The following is a 19,326-nucleotide window of genomic DNA, read 5'->3' on the forward strand; positions in this document are numbered from 1 at the left end:
CTTCACTACTGGAGGGTACTTACAGTGTGACGTGTTTCCATCCCAGTACCAAGATACACTAGTACAGAGATGTTTTTTAAAAGCACAAAGTCCTATGAACGCTAGATTAGGTGGCCAACAAACTGCAGATATGGCCAGATGATGTTTTGTTCAGCATTTTCCTCATCGCTGCCTTTGGACAATCCTTGGGTTTTGCCCAAAGGGCAATACCCATGGGCGTCCCTAGCATTCTGCTGGATCACCTCCAGCCATGCTCCACCAGTTATTTTACTACACAAGGGCCAATTATGGGCTTCTAGTGGTTTCTGCTAGGACGGTCACAGCCAGGGCCGCTACTACGCGCCTGTATACCATGTCCCTGAGGGGGCACCAAAATGAGCAGAGCAATATAAGACATTTAGGTATTATTTGCTCAAAATAAGGAATTCAATTGCGTTATATTGCGTACCATGCTTCGGTGCATGCATGCCCTGGGCTCTCCGGTTTTGTGATTTGTGTGTATTGCATCTGTTTAATTAATCGCAACCCCTTCCATCCATGTCTCTGCGACACACAGAAAGTTGGCAAATCCGATTGCTCAAATCTCAGATTGCAACCCTCTATTTCAGGTCATCCACTTTAGATCTCAGACAAAGACTACATTTGCAAGCAAAATACTAGGAAGTGGAGCATGGTGCAGGTTTGTTTTCAAACAACCTTGGATTACAGACGTACACTCACCATGGTCACTGCCATTGTTGTTCCTCAGAATGTCTGTGGGGAAAAACGGTGCTTTAAATGAAGGACTGCACTGCTCATAGTCACAATGCAAATGTATTTTAATGATAAACAATCAACGTATCAGACAAAATGGATTGAATCACAGAAGAAGACCTTTAATTGCCTGTTTTGGGACTCCCTATATGCCATGAGGTGCACTAGAGCAGTGGTTCCCCAACTTTTTCATGTTAATGATCCCCAAATTGACACTAATTGACCCGCGGAACCCCCATTTGAAAAATATGCCAAGGACCCCCATGAGAGAATATTTTAACCCCCATTTAATGGCATTTCTATCTCTGGGGCCCCCAATTTATATTGTAAGAGTGTACAAATGGATCATTTTGGTTCCAAACTATCATTTAGCTGTGGACCCCCTGGAACTCCCTCAAGGACCCCTGGGGGTCCCAGGACCCCACTTTGGGGACCACTGCACTAGAGTGTGCGTGCAGCATGTGTAGACCATGATGCCAGTTCCCCCATTCACAGATTGTGCTACCGAGTCGTCCACATCAAGGTTTGTAAAAGGGGTATAATTCAGTTCACAACCTTACACAAATATTTTCAATGAATTCATTTAAAACTATAAACTTACAGTATTACCGTTGGCTCCCAATTAGGCAATGACGATATTTTCTCTTGATTCAAAGCAAAACGTGGAGTGTTATATTAACTCGGAGAGTGTAAAAGTGGAACTGTAACCGTTAAATTGAATCCCAAGTTGACGCAGCCTATCCATGATCGCAGTAACCACAATCACCTCCAGGTTTAACTGTGTGTGTGTGTGTGTGTGTGTGTGTGTGTGTGTGTGTGTGTGTGTGTGTGTGTGTGTGTGTGTGTGTGTGTGTGTGTGTGTGTGTGTGTGTGTGTGTGTGTGTTATCTCTGCACTGCCTTTGGTTTCCTTTGATTTCCCTTAAGCCTTATGTCTTTTGTGGTGTTCTGGTCTATTGAATGCTTGCTTATGGGTGTCATTTTGTTTTCTCCTCCTGTCCCACTCCCCCCCCCCCCCTACCTCCCTCCCTCATTTCTCTTTTTATTTGCATGTCGCTACTCTTGCTCCACACCTCCCTCCTCCACAACCACCACCTCCCTCCTCCTCCTTGTGCTCCTCCAACTTCTCTCCTCGTGTGCTCAGACACGGCGCCCAGCACTGAACCCGCAGCTCATGGTTGGTATCTCTTCTTTCCTTACTTCGAGGCTCTGTGTCTGCTGGGGACCTCTGTCAGTGTCCAGCAGCCGTAAATAGAGGCTTGTGTCGGGGACTCATCTGGCGTGGTTCCTGTCGCCCCTATTGAAAACGCCCTGAAAACATGCCAATCTTCCGCCAAAAAACTCAAACGTTCCGGCTCACACGTCCTTCCCATTTGAAACGACAACAGAAACAAGCCATCGCTGTGACAATGAGGTTCCCAGAGGACACGCAGCCTTACTTTTGTTTTGCTTTGTTTTTCACTTATTCCCTGTTGCTGTTGCATGCACACGACAGGCTAGTGACTGATCACTGGTGCACAGTCTCCAGTTACTGTACCACGCTGCCTATCCTGGGAAATGTTGCATGTCTTTTCACTAGTGGGCAGTGACACAGTATAATGTCTTCACATTACGGTTCTGTTTATGCAAACCAGAAAGGACCCAGCACCAAACAAAAACTGCCTGCCGTTTGTTTACTTGATTTGTTTGCTGTTTTATCTGACATTGTGTATCATTTTTCGCTCTAATAACTCAGCGATATGCCCCTTTTTTTTGCCTGTTTTCATCGAAACATACAAATTCTGTTACAGTCACCTGGGAAGCCATAGATCATGATGCATGAACTCTCCGATGAAAGCCGACATAATATATTAATAGATATGAATCGGTATTCAAGAATGTGCCTTGTAGGCTATGCTGTACCAAGATTGCACTGAGATATTGTGAATGTGTTGTTACCCGAAACAGCCAGGTTTTCACTGGCCACTCACATGCCAGGTGGCTAGCGATGGATCAGTGCTTTATACTATCTTTTGCATTTTCAGCATTTATAGGAGTCATTTTTTGGATGGTTGCACCAGGTGGTGTAGCTGTGCTGAGCAGAGATCAGTTTTTGAAAAGTGTTATTTGCTACAATGACGTGTTAATAATAGCATAATTATACACAGCACTCAGGTCATAGATATTTTTTTCCCCAGATCACCTCACCTCACTACTATAATTGAAAAGCCATGCATGGTATTTGTGTGCGTGCCCTCCTGCATTCCCACATCAGTTGTCCAATTGCCTCCACACTTGGCACAACATATTGCTCAGTCAAGTGCTCAGTCAGGCCTTTGAACAGGGTATTTTCCCCCCTTTCAATTTGCATAATATTTGTACACCGTCACCTTGCATAAAGAGTCCCTAATTGACCCAAATTATGGCCACAAGGGGCCCGCCCTACTGCGTGCATGTACAATCTACACAGGGAGGTGCAGAGAGCACATGCACATCGACAGGGCTGCAGTGGAAAGTGAGCAGCTTCAGGTTCCTCTGGGAGGACCTGAGCTGGTCACATCACATTACATGGGCATTGGGCACCAATGTCAACTGCTTGGTATGGAAGATGCACCTATCATACTCACAACACACATCAAAGCTCTACAGAGGGTGGTTAAAGCAGCACTGCCAGCACATCACCAGGAGGACTGAGCTGCTGGCCTGGGACCTTTACACCCAGACGGTATAGCAGAGAGACGATTCTGACATGTTGGCTTTCAGTGGCAAGATAATGAATGTGTTGGCATCAACTGTACCTGCCTCATGGCCAGCTCTATACACTGCCTTCTCCAGGGGGTTGGCATCAACTGTACCTGCCTCATGGCCAGCTCTATACACTGCCTTCTCCAGGGGAAAGAGAACCGGCACTGTGAATTATTTGATTGTGGATGCTGAGGAGAGAATAACGTTGTTTATGGAGCTTTCTGTAGCAGCTGCTTTAGTCGTCTGTAAGTGATTCATTGAAACATATAAGTATATTTGCTCATGATACATTCTCTAATGACTTCGGCTTTTCATAATTTACATGTTTCCTATCCTACATGCATACAATACAGCATCTTCTTTATACTCAGAGGTGTGCCGGCGTTACAGGTGATACAGGTTTGAGGGGATGGGGGAGGCGTATATGTGGGGTGCCTTCATGACGCTGGTTTCCATTGTTGCTTTGTTGAATTCAGCATTATGATCACTCACCATTGATACCACCAAAGCCATTATTAGAAGGTACCTTGATATGGTTTAATTGGTTTGAGTATGAATTGCTATGTGCTTTTATATATAACATCTTGATAAAGATGAATAGCGCCATTTAGGTTTCCAATGAGATATGCCACTCTGGGCTCATTGGCAATGAGTTGGAACATTTTCTTTTCATGATGAGATGGTGAGCTTCATAGCACATCCAATCTGAAATTCACTTTGTGGACAAAAGGCTTGCAACTAATTAGGACAGTCACAAAAGAACCGCCCCATGAGCTCTGCATTGATTGATATTATTTCCATCTTCCCCACAATCTTTCATTATAGACCATTAGACATGCTTATTCATTGACTAAATCATACTATTCACTGTCCTCAGTGTCCAAAAGAGATATTACATTGTCGATCTGTTACCAACATATGTATGTAATGTTTTAGTTTTTTCTTTTTTGAAAGCAGCCTCAGATCCTTTTCATAGGAATTCAATACAAATCATTAATATGTAGCTTTAATACTACCTATGGCTTGTTTTGGGACAGCTGCTAATGACTGTGTTTAGATAGCTTATTGATTCTATTCGATTCTATGGCAGCTTTCATGTTTCTGGCGTTTTTAAACTAAAGCATTTAACCATAAACTTAAATTTAATTGCTTTATACATTTTTAATAATACTCAACAAAAATCCACCTATTACTGATTTATTTCTCATTGTCTCAGCTGAGCAGCTAATCTCAGGGACCGCTGTACTGATTGGTGTGAAATTTTGCACTCCTATTAGTCCAAAGAAGTCCCCCCCCCCCCCCCCCCCCCCCATTAATCAATGCTATTGAACAACCTTTACGTTTGTGTGTTGGTTAAAAAAATAAAATAATAATAATAATAATAATAATAATTAATTAATTACAGTGAATAAGTACTAGACCTTACCCGTTCTGAATATATGAACACCAAATTATGTACAGTGGGGGTAATGCGATGTAATAGATCACATTACTGATTGGGAGGGAATTGTTCTGTCTCGCAATATGTTCGTAGGCTACGCATGTTTTTGCAATAAACGTTTTTAAATTCCGCATTGGAGGATGAAACTGGAATTGCTTTGGGCTCTCCGTTGATTAAACCACCCTCAACATGTGAATTAAATTTGGGGTAGATTGAACATTCGGTTGGTGATTTGTGTCATTTTTTGTAAAACAGGCCCCTCCCACTAACTTTGAACGACGATTACAGTCGAACGATCCGGACTATGAAAATTCTGCCTGTGGTGTTTTAATCGGATACAGTAGGTCCAGAGATCATGTGTACCGTTTTTATTGTGCACAAAAGCTGTAGGTGGAAGACCAAAAGGTGTGTTTTGAAGAAAAGTAAAAATGGCGGAAAATCTATCCCAACGCAACGAAATTTAGATTTTACGACATATGGTTCAAGAGTTATAAGGCGAAATGTAAAGTGGGCTGTTATAGCACCACCATGACCGGCCGACTGATGTAAATCTTCATTACATTAATTTTAATAATTATTATGAACCTCCCTATGAACTGTAGCTCCGACGGTTTCTGAGAGAAAAATACTTGATGTGAGTTTTCGCATTTTCCCATGTAAATCAATGGGAAATTTTAATACATTAATTATTAATCAATATTTGTTGAAGTGAAAAAAAGGGCTTCGTTAAGACCTTCGTAATATTATGGTCAATGCCTGTGTGAAAAGTCGGAGCGATTGGTGCAGGCCGTAAGGAGCTACGGCAGTGTTTCATTCATTCATTCATTCATTCATTCAGACATTTGACCATGGGCATAGCTGTGGCTCTGGACAACCGGACCTCCATATATGGGCGCATCGGGTTTGTTTATGGTTATATCTGATATAGTGACATGCCTATATATGGGCGTATCGCGTTTGTTTATGGTTATGTCTGAGTCAGAATGACGTGGCCGGTCAATACTAGACTCACGTGGCCAGACTGTTGCCTCTCGCAATTTTCAAATGCGTCTGCCATACAGTCTGGAGCAACGGAAGCTCTATCATGAGTAAAGTGCCTTGCAGAGTCGAACGTAATCGACGCAAGAATACGACGCAGGGTGAGAGAAATTTCTCCCTTGCGTTGCGTCAGTTATGTGATCCGTCTCGTTCCGTCGGGTTGAGATCTGATCCCGAGCCTGCGCAACCATATTGCTTGCGTTGCGTACCTTGCGTCGAGGACACCCTGCCCACCTGGAGGCAGCAGAGAGCAAGAAGGCTTTTCCTCCTCTGCTCGAAAGAGCAGAGGAGGACAACACTTCCGCCGGCACATTGAGTTGTAAACGTAAACACGATCGGCATGTATATATCACATTGGAACAGGACAACATGACATCAGCGTTCGAAGCACTGCTTTGCAAACTCGTCGGTGATTATCAGGCCTGGACTGACGTTATGTCCAGTGGGCAATGGGCCACCCAAAGAATGGGCTGCCCCCATTGCTTTAATATGTTTTTGGGCCAAATGTTAGCCTTTTGACCCAGTCCAGCCCTGCTTTTCAGACGAGAACTCAGCGGAATTAGAGCGGAGAGAGTGTGTGTGTCTCCTAATCCTATGCTTCCATTTGGTGACAATTTGACCGTTTACAGACGCGACCAACAAACCGTGTTTTCCGTTGCTGATGATCATCCACTAGCGGCTTCCTTTGACAATGAATGGTAGACTGCAATCTGCCCATGTGAATGCGATGATTAATTGATTACAGCACTAGCAAAAGACGCAAAACTTTGTCGTGGTGTGAGCTTGTGGATCGGCAGTGGTATATAGCCTACTTCGATTGATGATATAGTGTAAAACTCATTATATACAGTTATAACTACATCTCAACTCATAACAAAAAATAAAGTGGCACGTCGGTACAGTTTATACAATCTAAACATATTTGACGCATCGCATCCGCCACATGTAATAAAATAGACCAACTGCAGGTGCCAGGGGGTGTCACAGCTGCCATTTAGTGGGCGAGTAGATGCTTGCACATTAAATATTATAATATACCGACATAAACAACGCAATCGATTATACATGTATAAAATAAGCTTGCGTTTTTTGTGTCCGTTTGACTCCCCCACGCAAGGAACAAAACGGACTATGTAGAGGACTTTAGCAATAAAGCTGAAGTGGAGCCTCCTCCCCACCCGTGTAAAGTGAGGGGTGCTAATATATTAAAGTCTAACTCATGTTGATTAGCAGTGTTGGGTATATTACTTTATATTTGGAATATATTTCTTATTACTTATTACCTTAATTTGTCAAGTAATATATTGTATTACATATTACTGTCTGAGCAAGAGTAATATATTAATATTACTATTACATATTACTTTTTTTTAAATGCTCAAATCGAACAATTAAATATTTAGTATAATTATAAATTATACATTACGTAGACCAGTGGCGTATCTACAATAAGGCGAGGCCAAACGGCCGCCTAGCCAAATCCATTTGAAAACACGACTGAGAAAAAAAGAGGACAAACACCAGACCTGAGAACTATTAGTGGGGAGCGGAAATACGTAATTCTTTAACTTCTGCAGTTGTCACATAATGTCACAAGACAGAGCCACGGGCAACGAGACAGACAGACAGAAAGTAATACAGAAAGTAATGCAGTAATACAGAAAGATTTTTAGAATATATTACAATTTTTTTGTTAAGTGATGTATTATATTACAAGTTACCGTATTCCGGTAATATATTACGTAATATATTAAGTTACGTAGTGTTAGTTACCCAACACTGTTGATTAGGTGATGTAATGGTGATGTAAAACAAACACAAACATTAAATGACATTAACAATAAAGAGACAATATGATGTAAATGACACATTATGATGTAAATTTTCCCTTCATTGTCAATGCGTTTCCAAAACAAACATTGAACTAAAAACAAACATTAAACCTGTGTATTGGAGGGGCTAGCACCCCTCAAAAATCACAGCCGTGTGAAGTGAGGGGCACTCGTATCATCGTACATCATCATGCATCATCTCATACTGGCTAATCAGAATACCTAATTTCTCCTTTGATTGTCAATGGCAATTATCGAGACGTGTGCGGACAAGATTTGGCGGACATTTGACCTAATTTCTCCTTTCATTGTCAATGGCAAATGTTGAGACGTGTGGGGTCAAAAGCTGTATATAGGAGCGCCCCTCAATAAATCACACCCTTGTGAAGTGAGGGACGCTCTTATCATCGTACATCATCCATTCATTGTCAATGGGAATTTAATCTTTGTGTAGGACAATAATAGCCGATTTGCTCGTCTACATATGACTTAAATTCTCCATTCATTGTCAATGGGAATTTAATCTTTGTGCAAGACGAAAATCTACACTAGCTGAATATAGCGCCCCTCATAAAAATAAAATGAAAAGATATTTTAAAATATATTTTCGTGAACGGAAATGGCAGCTTCCTTATTCTGATTTTGGGAGCTGTATAGTTCCAGACTTTAGGACTATATAGCACTCTGAGATTGTGGAATAAGTTGTCTTGCTATGTGAGACAATCCCACTACTAACCAAGTTTAATAAGTATAGCATGACAGGCCACCTGCATGATGCTGTTGAATTCCTGATTGTCCCTGTATCTGCAGATGGCCTAGGAATGCAGCTACAATCATTAATTCTTAATTAAGCGATTAGAGAATCCAATTAGACGTTCCTCTGTTTCACATCAAGCCTTTATCAACACATCCCATTACAATGAGATACTCTGTCTATGGCACCACTTAAGGTTCCTTGTTCCACCCTTGCCAAATTGATAACACGGTTAATTGTCATGTTCTTTGTTTCGCCCTGTGGACACCTCTTTTAAAACTGTATATGAATGTGTATTTCTGAGAAATATGTTATTAGTTGGAGCTCGCCTGCATCATATGGGGGAAAACGCCGGAAATACTAGCATAGGTACATTTCTATGCCCAGCTTTGAGGGTTTGTGTGAACACAAACATTGGCTTGTGATTGGCTGATCACCCCATAGTGATGATTTCATTGTCAAAGTACATATTGAGGAGGGCAGAAAAGTGAAGATGCCAAAAGTGATTTCTTTTTTCCCACGATTTTGCAACCCAACTGGGCGCTACACTCCCTCTGCCAACCTGGGGAAGGCAGCGGACTGACCTCATGCTTCCTTCTATGCATGACGTCGGCTATGGCTCAGGAGGCAGAGCAGGTCGTCCAATGATCCCTGGGTCGGCGGTTCGAATCCCGGCTCCTCCTCCGCATGTCGAAGTGTCATTGGGCATGACACTGAACCCTACATTGCCTCCAATGAGTTAGTCGGTGTGAGCTTGCCACCATTGGTGTGTGAATGTGGGAAGTGAGGACGCTTGCCGCTTCACCTCCCAATGTATGAATGCATGAACCATTGTAAAGCCCTTTGAGCAGCACTTGGAAAAGCGCTATAAGAATGCAATACATTATGAGGAGTCCAAGGCTTGGACTACAAGCTGCTTATTTTCACCTGACAGGGGGGAGTTCCCCCGGTCGGACGTAGCGCGTGGAAGGAACACGTTATTCCGACCAGTTCCTTTCTCCTCCATTAGGCTGGCCACGGGGAGGTATAGTTTAGAGACCAGGATTACTGCATGTTTTTTGTGAGGGTACCTTTCGCCACCGCGCCTCGGGTATGGCCAAAAGTGATTGGCTGGAATGACATTTGTGGTGATTTGATTGGCTGAGCACGGAATGTGATGATGAATGATGATAAGAGCGCCCCTAACTTCACACGAGTGTGACTTTTATATATACATAAGCTTTTACATGAAGTGGTGCAGGAGATCAGACAGAGAAGGGGCACAGCAGGCGCACGGCTTCATTCACTGTACTGCACTGTTGTGACAAAATAGAGTGCTATGCCAGAAGGCAAAGCTCTCGATCTACCAGCGAATCTTCCTTCCAACTCTCACCTATGGCCATGAAATGCGGGTCGTGATTGAAAGAACAAGACCACGGATACAAGCAACTGAAAGGAGTTCTTACGTGGGTAGCTTGCATCTCCCTTAGGGATAGGGTACAAAGCTCAGTCACCTGGGAGGTGTAGAGCCGCTGAATAGAGCTCATGGAAATGAGCCAGTTAACATGCATCTAGTACAGATGGCTCTTCATGCAGCGTATAGCTCTGAGGAGGGCTTCAGGGCACATGCAGCTGGTAAGAGACCATAGGGAACACCAAGGACCAGATGGGAGGATAATATAGGCCTTGGGGTGCCTCGGGATCCCCCCGTTTGAAGTAGCTAAGGTGGCCCAGCAAAAGGACAGCCTGGGATTCTCTGTTGGAACTGTTACCTTCATGACTTCATGACTCCAATACATGAAATACATATTCACAATATACCACTAAAAAAACTAACATATCAGGAACCTCTGAGATGCCTGCTATCTACTTAGATCCCTATTTAGAAGAAGCTTCCAGTGCTGCTGATCCGCCCCTGATTTGTGGTGGTTTAGACTCAACAGGGGTGTACAGAGAAGTGTGTTGTGCTGGAAGCAATGCCTTTTCAAAGGGGCGCTGAGTTGCTCCTGGAGGAGGCTGTGGTTTTAACAATTCAAGCACACATTTTATTATTTTCATCCTAGACTTTTTTTCATTCACTTGAGCAATGGGAGGCATGGTTTATGAATTGTGTGTAGTAACCTGTTTTTGAGGGGCGTATTCAGCTATAGTATAAATTCTTGTCCTAACAGGCTAACACAAATATTAAATTCCATTGACAATGAATGGATGATGTACGATGATAAGAGCGCCCCTCACTTCACACAGGTGTGATCTTTTATTGGCATGATGCTGGCAGAAGATCGGGTCAAACAGAGTCAGGGTGGCTACTCACTGCTGCAGAGGCCGTGCTACAGTAAATGGAACTGGGAGCTGACCAGTACAACCACAGTACCTCCAGCTCTGGTAGTTTGGATTGATTGATTGAATATTTTATTCAACTGAAATGCTAAACGGTACTTTGTCTCAAAGGATTACACACAAAAAAAGACCTTGCGGTCTGGTTTCCATTCGGGTCCTATGTATTCAATTCATAAACAACATGTGTCCCTTTTATGCCCATATGGAGATCTCTGTATCCTTGATGCCGAGTGCCAAGCAGGGAGGCATTGGGAACCATTCAGTCTTTGGTATGACCCGGCCGGGGGATTGAACCCTGACCTCCCAGTCTCGGGGACGGACACTGTGGAAGAAAGCATGCATGGAGGAGGTTAAGGAAATGCCGCCCCCGTTTCCGCCTCCCGGTTGGCCACGTCCTGACCGCACAGGGGGCAGGTGGTCTTCATCATGTCGCTCAGCCAGGGCTCCAGACACACAGAGTGGTAGGCGTGAGAGCACGGCAGCACCCGGAGCTCCTCCCCTTCCTGGTACTCCTCCAGGCAGATGGAGCACATGTCGTACGGGTCGTCCGTCTTGTACTCGTGGATTTGTTTCTTCCGCAGCTCCTTGATGGTCCGGGCGTCCGCCCGCAGCGCCAGGTGAGTCCTGAGGAGCACGAAGATGACCAGGTAGAGCACCGACACGAAGAAAGCCACCGACACCAAAAGCAATAACCACCCAAGTGCCGGCACACACACTGACCATGCCATGATGATGATGAACATTAACAGTGTTAACAGACGTTCGTCTAGGGTTATCCGCCGTGTTTGGCTCAACTTCAACCATGACTCTAACCCAGCGTACCAGAGGATTACGGATAACCACATGGTAAAGAGCACAGGGAACCAAAACAACAAGCCCAAGACAGCTAGGACTCCCAGCAGTGACATTAGTGACGCTACCAGGCTTAACCGCGATCTTTGGGCTAAAGCAGTGGCAAAGCACCCTACGGCGCCGATGCCGGTGCCTAACCCGCCGAGGAAGGTGACAATCTCACCGACGATAGCGGCGGAATTCTGACTGGCGTCAGGCATGAGGACAACATGGCCACCCTTGTCATCGGTATAGTTGCGTTTCAGAGAGTCGGCCGTCTCCTCACTCACGGACACAGAAGGGATGTGTATCTGCATCCATACACTGACCTCCCAGGTGAGTCCCATTCTGGTCAGACCGCCAGACGTAGAGTCGATGGCGTGAACAATGGCGGCCCCGTACCCGGCCCTCTGGGCGTTGAGAACCTGAGCAGCGTGACTGCAGCCGCCGGAGTGCGCCATGAGGACAATGAGTTTCCCGCCACGGCCAGGGGGTGGGGGGGCCATGGGCTCGCATGTGTTCTCCAGTCGCGCGTCGACGAGGAAGGCCTTCAGTCCGTCCGCCGGTGGGACGCCGCCGAAAAGTGCAGAAAGTCCGTCGAAGTTCCTGCGTCCGCCATCGGACGAGTAGGCGTGGATGTCGCCCGCTGCAGGCGACATCAGGCTGAGGGCAGCGAGGAGCAGGACAGCAGCGATGACATTCCGCGTGGTCGACAGCATCAGATTATAGATTTCTGTAAACTGGTATAGTTCCGTAAACTACTATAACAATTATAAACTTTTCAGGGAGCTCACTCATTTATATCTCCAAACTCTGCCGAGTCGACGTGTCACAGCTGCGAGCTGATTGGACGTAGTATTTGGATGACGTCACGGATGCTATTAGTGGTGCAACAGCGAACTAATCCATTTCACCGACTATCCTTAGTTTAAAGGGACGAAACCGGTGCCCGGCTGTAGAACACAGAGTCGGTAACGATGGAAGTTGGAGATCCATGCCCCACCCGGCTATGCAATACCCGTTGTACCCGTGTCAGAGTATCCGTTCCACCCATCTGTCTGTGTCCCTTTTATGCCCATATATGGAGATTTCTGTATCTGTCTCTGTGTGTCCCTTTTATTTACATATATGGAGTTCTGTGTCAGGCATCCAGAGCCCGGGCAGAGGCCTTTCGTGGCGGTTCTGGACAACCGTGGGTCCGACCAACTCCGACACCGGGCACTGGACTCCCTGTGGGGGTGCGAAACGCGTGTGTCGAATTTGAAGTCGGTGGGGCGAACAGTTCTCGAATTACGTGGATTACAGCCGTACACACGTACATACAGACAGACGTATTGCATTTATAGATAGATATTTAATTCCAATTTCATTCAATTTTTTTCCACCACTGCAGGTGTCACCAATGATACTAATGGCTGTCAAATTGACGTTACCATGTCAGGCCCTGTCACATCAGGCCCCTCACACGGCACTATGTGACAGGGATGTCATGGTACCGGTAAATGTGTCTCCATGGTAATGGTCATTGTGTCTATCAGTGGTTCTCAAACCTTTTTCTCTCAGGTCACCCCTGTAAATAACCTTTTCATCCAAAGCACCCTTGTCATATTACGGCACGCAAATATGTAAATCCTTTCCCCTAAGACACAGTATGTGTCACGAGGAAGTCTTGAGAGAATAGTACTTTCCATGTAGATTGGTTATTTTTGCCAAGGACATTTGGTAGTCCGTCTTACTAATTATAGAAGGTCTATAAACTGAAGTGATATGGATAAATTCCAAATATTATCAAAGTATTCTGCGGTAGCCTTGAAACCGGACGAATCTCCCAATTGCAAAATAAATTAAATAAAAAAATGCCCTCTGCATATTTGGTGTGGCACCGCTCAGTGGTGATTGGATTTCAGCTCCCTCTGAAGTAGTGAGGGACCAATCAGGAACCGGTATACAGGTTTATCACCAGAGGCTCCACCCCTTGGAAATGCACACAGAGACTCCAGACTATCTACGCAGTGAACTAGAACGACAGTGAACTAGAACGAAAAAACATTGCATGGATGCACCTGGGACGTATCCTCAGTGATGTATCCCAAGGGCATCAGGGTTTCGTATCTCGCAACATACCCCTCACTCAGGTGACCCAGCCGGGGTGATCAAGTCCCGACTTGCGTCCCAGTAGCTACCCTCGATCTGTCCCATTATAGGGAAAGACCAGGGCCACACAATCCGTTGCTCCGGAACTACTCTGCCGGGACTGGGAGGTAGATCAATCTGGCGTGTGGAAGAACTTTATTTTTTTTTAAAACATATGTTTATTGATTTTTCTTTACAACCCCATGGCAGCACAAATACTAAACAAAGTCTTGCGTGTGGAAGGACTAGGCTCTGTGGGTTGACTCCTGTCCGGGCCCCTCCTACGTCTCACCAGGTCCAGCCGGAATGGTTCCGCAGGCTCCATCTGGGCAACGGTGGTGCTGCAGGCTCCGCTTGCGGCTTGAATGGCCGTCCTAAAGGCCTCATCGTGGGTTTGTTGGGCCTCCTTCTCACGGAAGACACAGGCTGGGGCGCCAACCCATACTGCTCCCGGGTGCCGTTTACATTCCGGCTGTCACCCGTCTCTCCGGTGGTCACCAGACTATTCCTGGTTGTCACATAGTCTATTCCTATGAGTCACTATAGAATAACTAGAACTAAAAAACATTGCATGGATGCACCTTGGTCCCAGGGTCATCTGGGTTTCGGGTCTCGCAACATCATACCCCTCACTCAGGTGACCAAGTCCCGACTTACGTCCCAGTAGCTACCCTTATCAGTTCGATCCCATTAGGGAAAGACAAGGGCCACACAATCCGTTGTTCTGGAACTACTCTGCTGGGACAGGGAGGTGATATTCCTGGCCAACTCTGGTACTGCAATCACAGTGTTTCCTATTAATTAACTATACTGTGGCGGCCCACCATAGTCTAATTTGTCCCGCCATAGTCTGTCTCATAATGAACAGATTTTATTTATTCATTATCACATCGTTATCTACATATGAACATGCAAGATTGCATGTAACCCATTATGGGCGGGAACGCTTTTTTGTAATTATACCTTTCGAGGCAGGAACCCATTTTGGTACAGTATATATATGTATATAATGATATATATGTATATAATGTAAAAAAAGAAAAGATCAGGATTTAGAAGGCGTTTCTAAAATCAGCCTTAGTCCTCAATGGGTTAACGTTGCAAAGCTTTGGGCATAGGAGATGGAGAAGTGAAGATGGAAAAGTGAGGACGCAAATTGTGATTGGCCAGAATGAGATGATGTATGATGATGTATGATGATCAGAGCGCCCCTCACTTCACACAGGTGTGATTTCTGTCACTGTGTGTGGCTATCCTCGGCGAGGGAACAAGGAGTCCAGTTGGGTTTCATCTCAGGGTCACAGAGTACGGCTTCAGAACAGTTGCTGTTCACAGCTTAGTCCTGCAGCTCCTGCTAATTAGTGTCAAACACGTGCAATCTTTGAGAGTGACCCAGCGTCAGCCTCGCTGTTAAATTAGTGTTCCTGCTCTCTCATTCCCTGCCTGTCTACACACGATCACCCTCCCCCCCTTAACTTGCATCTCTCCCAGTGGAAGATGAATTACAGCAGGGCTACTGTACAGAGAGGCGAGATACATTTGCTGACATTTTCATACAACCCCCCACCTGCTGCACGCACGCACGCACGCACGCACGCACGCACGTTCGCACGCTCGCACGCACACTTTCTTATCATGGCCGTAATATGGTGGTGTGTTTTAAAGCACATCTTTACCTGCCTGACAAGAGAGAATTAGATGTCAGAGAGATATTTGCTCACTTTAACAGAATCTTCCCGCCACAAAGAAGTAAATCTGAAGTAAAAATAACCTATTCGGTCTATCAAGTAACGAATGTTTGAGTTTGACAGGTAGCGCCACCCTGCCACGCCCCCATCCCTCCATCCCTCTTTCTCTTTTTTTCTCTCTCTCTCTCTCTCTCTCTCCCTCTCCCTCTCCCTCTCTCTCTCTCTCTCTCTCCCTCTAATAAATTGTGTGCTGCTGCCTTTGTATCCAGAATGTCACAAAGGAAATCCCCCAAGTGTGGATTTAGGCTTCAGATGAATGCAGGAGATTGTAGTGTAAAACTCTGGTGTCTGTGGGGCTGAGGGACTCTGACGTGAACAGACTGCAAACATCTGCCAGTTGTTCAGTCTTCTCAAGTTTTATATCATAAAATTCTGACTTGAGAAGACTAAACAACTGCCAGAGTTGTTTAGTGTAACAGTGATAGTACGGTACATAATATATATTACACTGTATATTATCACCGTTAAACTAAACAAATTAAGATAGCTGTTAAAGGACCACGAAATTATATGGTATGTCAGTTCACACTGAAATGTGTCCTGCGACCCAGCAGCCCTGTATGCAGAACACACAAAGTCGACTGGTTGACAAAGGACCTCTTTAGGCTGACCTTATTGTATGCTGGGACACCATGGGCTCTATTTTCGTCTATGCTAAACCCCTAAACTACTGTGTGTGTGTGTGTGTGTGTGTGTGTGTGTGTGTGTGTGTGTGTGTGTGTGTGTGTGTGTGTGTGTGTGTGTGTGTGTGTGTGTGTGTGTGTGTGTGTGTGTGTGTGTGTGTGTGTGTGTGTGTGTGTGTGTGTGTGTGTGTGTGTGCAGAAATGCAACTGTGGTGTGGGATTTGTTTGGGACATGCAGAACTGAGTTTACATCTCAATGTAACCATGTACTGTACTTGGTGACTGCTCACCACCACCAACGCCTGAGACACTTTTGCTTTCATTTCCAAAGCGTGGTTGGAAGCTTTTGATGCAGGTGCTTCTTTGTGTGCCGTGAACAGTCAATCCGGTGCACAAATGGACATTATCATTTGGTTTGTCATTGACTCATGGATCCTTACACTTGATCAATAGCATTCACATATCATTATGTCCAGCAGCCTCTGAGGCCCGCTGTGTTCTTTAGTCCGAAGCAGCGGCTAGACATTCTTAAACTCTTCTAACTGTGTGGCACACGCTGTCTACATTTTAACAAGCATGATAGGAGTCGAGCATTCTCTCTGAGGAGCAGCGCTTGTCCTGGCAGAATGAAGTGGGAACCATTCACGTGTGTGTGTGTGTGTGTGTGTGTGTGTGTGTGTGTGTGTGTGTGTGTGTGTGTGTGTGTGTGTGTGTGTGTGTGTGTGTGTGTGTGTGTGTGTGTGTGTGTGTGTGTGTGTGTGTGTGTGTGTGTGTGTGTGTGTGTGTGTGTGTGTGTGTGTGTGTGTGTGTGTGTGTGTGTGAGTGCTTGTTTGTTTGTTTGTTTTTGTTGGACTATGGACGGAAATTATCTAGCTAAATCCGGCATGTTTACATGAGATTATGTTCAATTGATTGCATTTTTGTACGTATTGAATGTTCATCAAACTGCACTTTCCCTTAAACAAACAAGTAAAGTTTGTTTGTTTGAATGATTTAGATGCCAATGCTGGAGGGACCCCCCAGAACAGGGAGACATGCAGTAATTGAAGTGACGCTTTTTGTCTGTCTGTCTGTCTGTCTGTCTGTCTGTCTGTCTGTCTGTCTGTCTGTCTGTCTGTCTGTCTGTCTGTCTGTCTGTCTGTCTGTCTGTCTGTCTGTCTGTCTGTCTGTCTGTGTCTGTGTCTGTGTCTGTGTGTCTGTGTGTGTGTCTGTCTGTCTGTCTCAGATTCCAGGGCTGGAGAGGGCGCCCCCAGAACGGTAGACCATGCAGTCATTGGTGGCGTGGTGGCAGTGGTCGTGTTTGCCATGCTGTGTCTACTCATCGTTTTAGGACGCTACTTTGCAAGACACAAAGGTTAGAAGGCCCTTTTTGCTTTTTCAAATGTATGTAAGTGAAGTTGCATTTTGGTCTTTTTTACACCTAGGTTCCCCCTTTCTGTGATTTCTTTCCAGACAGTGAATATTATCATTCATCCATGGGGTTGAATAGTAGTTGGTCCTTTTTTTTCTTTTTCTTTCTTTTTTTTAACTCTATATCTACTGCTAGCTGTTAGCATTAACCCCAGTTCCAGGGGCCAGCATACGTGTTCACTTTAAAATGTCGGAGTTTGCCCACCCCGCCGCTCGCTACACACACTCTAGTATCATTGGAACACGCACACACTCTTTACCTCTCGTCAGAAGCGTTTACATGGCGGCAGCGTCGCGGTACAAAGGCACAAATTAAATCTGAAATGTGGATGGCAGAAAATCCACCAAGGACAGTGATCCAAGAATCCGACTTATGGCGGTTTGAAAATCCTCCTTTCAACTGCTTTGCACTGTGAATATATTTGCAATCCCATAGTTGGAACGGTGGGGCGTTGCTATAGGAACCGGACCATTGTTAAAGGCTTCCGCAGGCATCAACCATTATATAGACGGAGTATACGTCGACGTAAGTATATATACGGACTTGGGGAAAAAAAGAGTTAAGTGGCAGCTATAGCTATATATATATATAGCTGACAAACAGGTTAATAATATAGCAATCTTGGTAATTGGTATGGACAAACTATAGATTAAATCAAGAGTATGACCCTGATTGTGTGTTGGCCCTAATGCACATTGCATTCTATTCAGCGTATCAGCTAATGCTACTTCGGTCGGGAACTTCGGTCGCATCACAACTATATCTAACCATTTATTGCAACAACGCAGAGATCCAGTGTAGGAGAGAGACGTATTGAAACACCTTGTTGAGGGAATGAGGTGTGATTGGTGTGTAGAAAAGTGTGGCTGATTGAGAGCAGTCAGCAGACTGACAGCTGATTACAGCTGGGGCGTATATGACTCCTGTGCCCTGTATGAACTAACGCGATGCTTCATAAAACTCAGTGGGTACAGTATGAGCCATGTCCAACTCTACGCCCACAGACATTTCAATTAACTAATTTACATACATACATTTTAAGAGGCATGCGTGACTTGGTGCTCGCTCACTCAACTTGGGTTGACCATGATTATTACAGTCACGGGGGCTTGATTTCCATAATCACAAGGGTGTGCATGGGTCCGTGCATCATGTGACTGACATGGATGTCGCTCAGCCCTTGACCTTGTCCTCATTATCCTCAGGTACCTACTTCACACACGAAGCCAAGGGCGCCGATGACGCAGCGGATGCAGACACAGCCATCATCAACGCCGAGGGCGGACACACCAGTTCAGAAGAAAAGAAAGAGTATTACATCTAATCAAAAGAGGACCCCCTCATCACACCAAGTGTCCTCTTTGGGACACAGCGCTGTTTGGGGGGTGGGAAGGGTGGGGGGGGGGGGTGGGGGGTGGGAAGGATTTAGAGGGTGGAACCAGGGATTTGAGGGCACTTAGTGATTATTTTTTTGGTGGGTCAGTAGTGTAAAGAGAAGCGAGGAGCCGAGCTGAATTTAGACTAGCCTGCAGCTGTATAGATGGAATGTTTGATGTACAATAAAAATAGGGGGGTGGGGGTTAGGAATTGGTCAAGAAGTGGTCATATATTGCGGTGGGGTGGGTGCTGTTGGGAGGGGGGTATTGGTACGTTAAGAATGGGGCTGTGTTGGGAAAGGGGCGATGGGAGGGGGGTGGTTGGGTGCCAGAAATCACTGTAGA

The 19,326-nt window shown here is 45.2% G+C and overlaps 2 protein-coding genes across 3 annotated transcripts in view; one reads left to right on the top strand and one right to left on the bottom strand.

Moving 5' to 3' along the window:
- Positions 1–18,940, top strand: part of LOC306927407 (cell adhesion molecule 1-like) — a 350,804-nt gene extending 331,864 nt beyond the window's left edge. For both annotated transcript variants that reach the window (XM_079507131.1, XM_079507132.1), the window contains 2 exons: positions 17,420–17,548; positions 18,811–18,940. In XM_079507131.1, the coding sequence (XP_079363257.1) occupies positions 17,420–17,548; positions 18,811–18,929 (248 nt within the window). In that variant the 3' untranslated portion in view covers positions 18,930–18,940. The remainder of the gene's footprint in view (positions 1–17,419; positions 17,549–18,810) is intronic.
- Positions 11,210–12,409, bottom strand: LOC306928015 (E3 ubiquitin-protein ligase RNF13-like; the record flags this gene model as incomplete). Its single annotated transcript, XM_079507934.1, has 2 exons — positions 11,210–11,483; positions 11,823–12,409. 2 exons carry the CDS (start codon positions 12,407–12,409, stop codon positions 11,210–11,212), a joined length of 861 nt encoding a protein of 286 aa, XP_079364060.1.
- Positions 18,941–19,326: the final 386 nt, after the last annotated feature.

Source organism: Electrona antarctica (genome assembly GCF_951216825.1).
Source record: "Electrona antarctica genome assembly, chromosome: 8".
NCBI lineage: Eukaryota > Metazoa > Chordata > Actinopteri > Myctophiformes > Myctophidae > Electrona > Electrona antarctica.